Source organism: Sinohyriopsis cumingii, chromosome 11 (genome assembly GCF_028554795.1).
Source record: "Sinohyriopsis cumingii isolate HCF-2022 chromosome 11, ASM2855479v2, whole genome shotgun sequence".
Lineage (NCBI taxonomy): Eukaryota > Metazoa > Mollusca > Bivalvia > Unionida > Unionidae > Sinohyriopsis > Sinohyriopsis cumingii.
This window is the reverse complement of record NC_142971.1, coordinates 62,496,811-62,505,700: the sequence shown is the minus strand read 5'-3', so window position 1 is coordinate 62,505,700 and position 8,890 is coordinate 62,496,811. Positions and strand designations below refer to the sequence as shown.

Genomic DNA, 8,890 nt, shown 5'->3' with positions numbered 1-8,890 from the left:
ATTTCTTCTCACAATCGGTGAGTGTCTATGCCATTAGCATATTATAACACCAATCTCTAATTTATCCTTTATAATCTTCGCTGCTGCTACATGTATTATATCAGTTAATTACGTCATCAGTATAGTACGCACTGCTCACTTGATCCACAATAAATGGCCTACTCAATGCCATCGACTTCCATTTTTCCTACATAATATCCAGTAATAACTTTACACTTTTTTCTATAACATTGGGCAAGCCTAAGTCATTGCGCTTCCAAGATAATCACTAAGTTGATTAATTTATCAAGATTAATTTGATATGTAATTGACATATCATACATATTTTAGGCTCTTTGACAAAACTGTATGATGCAATTAAAAGAAACTGCGAATTAATCTAGTTTGCAATATTAGAAACGCTTCCTTCCACTAGCAATAAAATGAAAATACTCATAAATTCTTTAAAAGTGATATATATATATATATATATATATATATATATATATATATATATATATATATATATATATATATATATATATATATATATATATATATGTCTGTGAATATTTCGATATTTATATACTAGATGCCACGACAATTGTTTAATATTTTTAGGTTACAGAATTTGTATGGGGAAATATGAACGAGTTTTTCAGACGGAATACTGCACGACCTTGGGAGTTTAGTATATCCATCCGACAACACGAGTTCATATTTTCCCATACAAATGCAGTAACCTTGTTATTATTTGCTCATTTTTCTTATTCTACTTATTCTACCTAATGCTTAATTTTATAAATAAAATACACTACAAGAAACAAAGTAACGGAATTTATGCCGTATTCCAAACTAAATACACAAGCACAGATTCATCATTACACAACAACAACATTAATGTGCATATAACTACACCCAGATATATTTGAACTTAGTTGCGCGCTAGACATAACTTTTGAAAGAAAATTGTATTTTGGTCTACTTAAAATTGAAATTTACATTGTGAATGAATGCGCATTGAAACAACTTTTCCATTTGACCTGGAATGAATAGATTTTGGTATTTTTGTCGATTCTACGAAATTTCGTGATTATGGACTGGATTCATCTGTGTAAATTGTACATGAAATACATCGGATAGAAATAGCGAGGGAGAAGCGTGTTGACATCTGCAAGTCTTTCTGTTCTGTCACTGAATATTTGAAATCATTATGTGGGATAAATATCAAGTCCTTCAATTAAAATTATCAAAACGACGCTATGGAATTTCATGTTTATTTAATTTTGAGTGCAGCAAGGAGGATGTAATTGCACTTGGAATATAGTCGAAATTACTGTACAATTTCGAAATGTGTAATCAAGCTTGTGAAAACCAGTTTTCTTACAGTCACAGTGAGCTTGATGTATGACCTCAAAATCACCTCAAGTGAATGCCTTCGACAATCAAAAAAGTGCAGTTGTTGTATGTAATGTAGAACTAATGTTATTTTTAAAAACCAATTTGTTTTTTAGTTACACTGACCTGGACCTTTCACTTCAACAATATAGTTCTTCCTTACCTGAAGTGCAAGCCATTCACAAGGTTTGGTAACTGTAGATGGTGGCGAACTAGCTTAATTCGCGGAAAAACTTTTTATAACAGACAGATGGAGGTGGTGAGTACATAACAAAATTGAGATATTAGTGTGCAATTATTTTAGTCTTTCTAATGTTAAGTTGGTCCCAGCCAAGCAAGCATTGAACTAGGACAATTCAATTTGCACAGTATTAACTAGGACAATTCAATTTGTACAGCATTAACTTGGGACTTAATATTATTGATATTGCTGAATTCAAGTTTAATCGGAATAATTTAATCAATGTTGGAAGAGTTTCTCTTGTAGTTGGAAAACGTATGCTTGACAGAAAAAGATAAGACTTAAGCAGAAATCCATTTTTATCTGTAAACCAAAAGGTGGAACAAAATGGCTTATTTAATGTAAAATATGCATTGCAAAAGACTTTTGAATTGAAAAATTACATAAAGAAAAGTAACAGTTTCAGATTTTAAGGTTCAGAGAGAAGTTGGACAAACAAACTACCTCGGCAAATGCATAATAACTATCAGCTGCATATCTTTGGATTACCAAAAACAATGATGAAAAATACTGGAGTGGCATATCAGATTACAATGCAAAGGAAGAACAAAACGAACATGCTTACTTTCTTCCGATGCCTTTGTAGAAAACTGTAACTATTTCTGAAATAATCATAACAAAGTTTTGCGTGTATAGTAGCATTTTCTCTACTTTGATATGTACACTTGGATAAATTAATATGTCTCCTACAAATGACAAATCACTAACACACACGCACATCTTTTAATGCCATATTAGCATACAAATATGATTTATGTGCATATATACTGTCCTTAAGAAGCATGTAAAAGAATGGACGAACTGACTAAAGGTACTTGTGTCAGTTACAAATAAAATCAACAAATCAAAAGAACTGACGCTTTACTGGAAAAAAAGAATTTTACAGAAATTAGAGATAAGATCATAGTTATAATGGATGTCAGCCTGGAACCAATTTCATTAGGGCCAACAAGGCATCACAAGAAATCTTCTGATGGAAACCCACTGTTGATATGGCCTTCAGTTTTGGATGAATAATAATAACAAGATGGTCTAGACGTGTGCTATGGTGGCTATATTTGGTATCAGATTGTTACAGTTTATACTTAATACCAAGCATGAAAGCACAATTACGACATCACCAGCCATGACTTTTAAGATTACCATCATTTCTTGAGAAAGTCCCTTGTTGAAGTGACCATTTATTCAGAAGGAGTAGTGATACGATTTTCAAGCTAGCAACTGTGGTGACCATATGGGATGTCTAAGCGGTACCATTTTCATAATAGACGACTAATCCATGGGACGAATTTGTGTGCAAAGTTTCAAATTTAGGAGGAATAGTGATAACAAACGTGTGCTAACAGATTATTTGCTGTGAAGTAAAAGCTTGTGTAACAATAATTAGAGGACACACACACACACATGCTTCTGAAATCATTACAAATCTCAGATAGCTCACCTGCAATTATTTTCAACTTATACCTAATCCAAGGTGTTTTGGGTGTGTTAATAATCGTATACATTTGATATTCAGTGATCGTAGGCATTGGACTCAATGAACTGATTTGTGAAAACAAATTTCAAAATTGCCTGACAAAGTACAATGTAATTTTGTCAACAAAATAATTTTTTAAATAATTTAATGGTAATTTTGTCAACAAAATAAATTGTTTCTAATGTAATGGTAATTTGTCAACAAAGCTGACAAAATAGCGTCCAGGTGAGCTTTCCACTTGAGAAAAAGATTTAACAATTTTCAATGCAACAAATAATGAATAAGAAATCTAGGATAAAACAGGAACAAAAATCAATTTCTGCTCCAACACTGTTGGCCCATTTTCACGAATAAAATTGCAAAGTTCATGTTCTTTCTCTTTATATACAAGCAGAATCAAATTTATTTCACAGGTTCAAAATTAAAATGAAAATAATTTGTTGATACAACCCTAAGCATCCCGTGAATCTGAAGAACCATAAAAATGTAATTATCCAGATGACGAAACCTAATAGGACAGCAACCTTTGACTCCACAAATATAATATTACGTTACCATTTTAATAAGATAGGGATGTGTTTAATCTCAAATTCAGACCGCTCCGACGGCCTAGTGGTTAGAGAGTCCGCCTCGGATGCGGGAGGTCGTGGGTTCGATCCCCAGCCGAGTCATACCAAAGACTTTAAAAAGGGTATTAACAGCTGCCTGGCTTGGCGCTCAGCATTAATAGTTAGTGTAAGGACTGGTCGGTCTGGTGTCAGGATAATGTGACTTTGTAGAACATCATGCTACATGTCTGCGGCATGATGCTCCAGTGCTAGACATCACTATAAACTGCCACACTGCAGACATCGTAGCGGTATGACCGAAAATTTGTTAAAGCTACGTTAAAAATCCAAATCACACATACACACACACACACATACACACACTCACACTTACATACACAATCTAAAATTTATACGATTTTGATGATTTATATTTTCTTTGATATCATTATCACGTTGAATCAGACAACAATATATCATTGTTACGATATGTGCTATCACTAATTTACAATTTAATCGAATTTAATGCTTATTGAACTCTGCCATAGTTGATCTTCACGATTTTCTCTTTAGTTTGTTTCTTTCTGTGATCCTTCTGCTTTTATTTGTTTTCTTTAATCCGTCAGTAGATTACGATTTGGCATGTGTTGCTAGCATTCGCTTGGTCTCTTCTTGTTCTCTCTCATTGATTTTTCTGTAGGTAGCTTTTTGATCAGCAGGTGAGGATTGTTTTCTCCCCTCTCCAGGATTCTTCAACGTTTTCTCTGTAAGACAGATTGCATAATAATACATAATTCAAATGTGCGACAGCATTAATTACTTGGAAACATTAACTGATTGTTTAGGAGATATTATGTTGTTTTCTCGCTGTTAGCCATTTTTATCACCATTAAGAATCATAACGCATTACACAAATCATATTGCTAACATCGCTGACAGCCGAGAACAAAACAATACACGAAAGTATAATGTCGTGTGAATGAAAGCACAATGTCATGTGACTGAAAGCATAATTTCATGTGACTGAAACTAATGTAGCATTGCTTTGGCCATTCTCAGCTACACTAACAATGAATTCACAATGATATTCCTTTAGGTACCTAGATAAAAAAAATAAAGAAACAATGCATCTAGATTAACTATACTCGCCATGATATTCCTTTAGGTATATAGAGGGAAAACCCCCACAATGCATCTAGATTAACTAAACTGACCATGATATTCCTTTAGATATCTAGAGAGGGGAAAACAACAATGCATCTAGATTAACTAAACTCGTCATGATATTCGTTTAGGTATCTATATAAAAAACAATGTATCTAGATTAACTAAATTCGCCATGATATTCTTTTAGGTATATAGAGGGAAAAAAACCAATGCATCTAAATTAACTAAATTCGCCTTGATATTCCTTTAGGTATCTAGAGGGAAAAAACCCCCAATGCATCTAAATTAACTAAACTCGCAGTAATATTTCTTTAGGTATCTAGAGGGAAAAAAACTCCAATGCATCTAAATTAACCACCCTCGAGATATTCCTTTAAGTATCTAGATAAAAAACAATGCATCTAGATTAACTAAATTCGCCTTGATATTCATTTAGGTATATAGAGGGAAAAACCGAATGCATCTAAATTAACTAAATTCGCCTTGATATTCCTTTAGGTATATAGAGGGGGAAAAAAAACAAAGCATCTAAATTAACTAAACTCGCCGTAATATTTCTTTAGGTATCTAGAGGGAAAAAAAACTCCAATACATCTAAATTAACCACCCTCGAGATATTCCTTTAAGTATCTAGAAAAAAAATGCATCTAGATTAACTAAATTCGCCATCATATTCCTTTAGGTATCTAGAGGGAAAAACCCCCAATGCATCTAAATTAACTAAACTCGCCATACTATTCCTTTAGGTATCTAGAGCAAACAAACAAAAAACAAACAATGCACCTAAATTAACTAAATTCGCCATAATATTCCTTTAGGTATCTAGAGAGAAAAAACCCACAATTCAGATATATTATCCCAATTCCCCATGATGTTCCCATATGTATCCAAACATAAACAACGACTTTAAATTTACTCATTTCCCCATGGTGTCCATTAGCTATCCAGAAACATGGTCAGCTACCATCAACAAGAGAACCAAGCAGGGCTGATATCGCTCACATGGATTTCTGCATTTTGGTATTGGTAAAATTGTAAAGTCATCTCTGCCAGGATGATGTCTGTTAAATTTGGTAAAATCATGTTGGGCTGGTAAATTTGAACTGGTTTAAGGTTTTTTATTTTTTATATCAGTAGCCATATTTGATAGTGGATTGGCATCATTTAAATAAATCTGCCAAAGTAATGTCAATTAAAATGGTTAATGATGATGAATGATTCTAGAGCAGTTGTTTGAAGTTTTGCCTATATTTTATAATGGCAGCCATATTTTATGGCAGATCAGTTAATCATATGATGAAATATTAATGACCTTTATGTCAGGATGCTTTGTGGGTTTCGTCAAATTATATTAAGCATTTTTGAGTAGAAGTCATTTAAAATTCTACCTATCTGTTATAACATGGGGCATATATGATAGCAGGTTGACATCATTTTAAGAAGTGTGAATGAGCTTTGATAATGCTTTCGTTCAAATTTGGTCAAATTCTGGTTAGAAGTTTTTGAGAAGCAGATGTAAATAACAATCGTGAACAGATCATACCATGCTCCTAGTAATCTAGTTCGACTTTCCTCTGACCCTTGCCACCCAATTTTTGATCTTTGGACATTTATGTTGGGGTGTAACCTGTAGGGTCAGAGTCAATTCCGTATTGAAAAGTTGGAATTCGCCGACACCATTTGGTAGCCGCTTACTAGCCGGCCTAGCAAACTTTAGCGAACTTTCACCGAGATATAACTGAATGAAATCGATAGGAATATCATTTATTTTCTTAGCTGTTGCGAGTAGAGCATTTGTTATACCTTTAATCCGCTGACAGAACAATAGCGTTGATGAAATTTGACCTGGGACTCCCCATTTACATTCCGAGACACAGGACTACACAAATCCCGCGACCTACGTGTCAATGACATCAGAGTTCAAATAGTCACGTGCCATCAACAACAACGAATAAACGGAGAGTTGACGTTTTTTGTTTGTTTTTTTGTGTGGTTTTTTTTTGTAGGGTTTAACGCCATTTTTCAGCACACGATAGGCTGTACATGGCGGCCAGTAATAATGGTGGAGGAAGAACCTGGGAAAACCCCGTAAAAAACCACCGAACCACGAGAAGCTACTGGCAAGCTTTCTCAATACCCACATTAGCCGAATCCGAGACTCGAATCCACGCAGACAGATGTGAGATGGCAGTGATCCGTAACGGAGAGCGCTTTAGGCCTCATAAACGGAGAAAGGAGATGAAGAGAAGAGAGGCAAATGCAGAGAGCAAAGAGATGGAGATGTAGAGAGAGGTAAAAGAGTAGGAAATACAGAGAGAGAGAGAGAGAGAGAGAGAGAGAGACAGACAGAGAAAGAGACAGACAGACAGAGGGAAATGCATTTGCGTGACGAAGAGAATGAAATGCAATTCTTTATATTAAAATAATTGGAAGTACAGGCAAAAATAACTCGTCCGTTTAGCACCCATCTTCAGGGTTTCTTGTTACCAAAATTATTAGGTTAGTACCCCGTTTCAAAGAGAAAGAAATAGATCAATATTTTCCTGAAAATTTGCAATGGCCAAGAGAACATTGTGATTTACTATCACAAAGAGTACATATTGACAGAGCTCGTGAAGTACACACTTTACTGTCAGTACCACAACGTTCTAAGTTTGATGTGCTTAAGGAATGTATGTTGGTAGCTTTGGGGAAAACCCCCCAGACAGATTCATGCCTAATTTTCACGGGAAAATAAAACAATAATTTCGTAGGTGCTGATCAGAAACGAAGGTTGATCAATATTACGATAACCTCAGACAGCTTATATTAAGTGAGGAGTTCAAGAATTGCGTTCATAATGACGAGCAAGAGGTCGAAGCTTTAGATGCTGCTGCTCATGATGATTATTCCTTGACTTACAAAGTTAAATTTGTCAATAAATCTTCCTCTCATCAATGTTTCGGTAAAAAATGACATATCTTATAAGTCTCATTCAGCTGTAAGGATGCGAATTTCTGTCGATCTATGAAGAGCACAATTTTAATTTGGGCCAGAAAACAATTAGATTTATGGGGACAGGTGCTAGTTAAATCGCTATACTGCAATGATTTCTAATGTCTGTGTCGGGAAAGGAAGTGATTCTTAATTAAGCCTTTGTTTACTTTGCTGTTAGACGACTAGAAAATTGACGGTTAACATAGATTTTATATCGGAACTGTCAGATTTGAAAATTTCCAGATCTGTTGTTTGCAATCCTATAAGTCAAGCTGACCGCAATTTTTTGGCGCCTTGTTATAAATGGCTGTAAATATATTTAATCCTGATTGGTTACGCTAAATAAGGGGTGGGGTTTCCACACGAACATTTCTTGGGATAAAATTGCCTCATCGAGAGAAGTCTAGTCAGTCTGCAATTTTCCTGCATGAGTGAAAATATAAAATACTTCGAGACTGAATTTGGAAGAAATTCTCTCGTAAAACATTGGTTGAGGGACCGGATATGTGGAAAGTCAATGGACACAATTTTGGCGGTAGAAGCGAACAAAACTCGTTGGTACCAATATAATGATTTGCTTGAATGTAATTGTTTATGTTTGCATGAATTGATTTGTTTAAATTCGTAGATCAATATTCTTGATGTGTGTATAACTGGTGAGTTCAGATATCTGAATTCGTAAAATGATCTTCTTTATATAAGTTGACGAATTGTTTGAATTAGTCGTCTTGTTTGTATAGGAATTGGGTATTATAAGATTTCATGCTTTACGTTAGTTGATGAATTACGAGAATCCGTTTTGACTTCACCAGTCTTAGATATTTCATGTATGCTAAGGACTTGAATGTGTGTGTTCGCTGTAAATAACATAGTTTAATCATTTAATGAATTTCATTCATTCATTTGTGTAATTGAGACTAGAACGGAACCGTTATGTCTCGTGTAATGTTAATGGGAATCATTAATGAAATAGCCATTAGGAAGTACATTAATCTTGTGAAACTAGGTTTGCTTATGGTCTGCCATGCTTAGCTTGACCAGACAGCCTTTGGTCGGTTGAATTCCGATAGAACGATATCTAACGTAACGAGAGGGGAGTAATGA

At 34.5% G+C, this 8,890-nt stretch overlaps 1 protein-coding gene across 2 annotated transcripts in view; it reads right to left on the bottom strand.

Moving 5' to 3' along the window:
* Positions 1-1,904: 1,904 nt before the first annotated feature.
* The window catches only part of LOC149788558 (uncharacterized), a 104,543-nt gene continuing 97,557 nt past the window's right edge, over positions 1,905-8,890 (bottom strand). For both annotated transcript variants that reach the window (XM_089974593.1, XM_089974594.1), the window contains exon 6: positions 1,905-4,407. In XM_089974593.1, the coding sequence (XP_089830719.1) occupies positions 4,274-4,407 (134 nt within the window). In that variant the 3' untranslated portion in view covers positions 1,905-4,273. The remainder of the gene's footprint in view (positions 4,408-8,890) is intronic.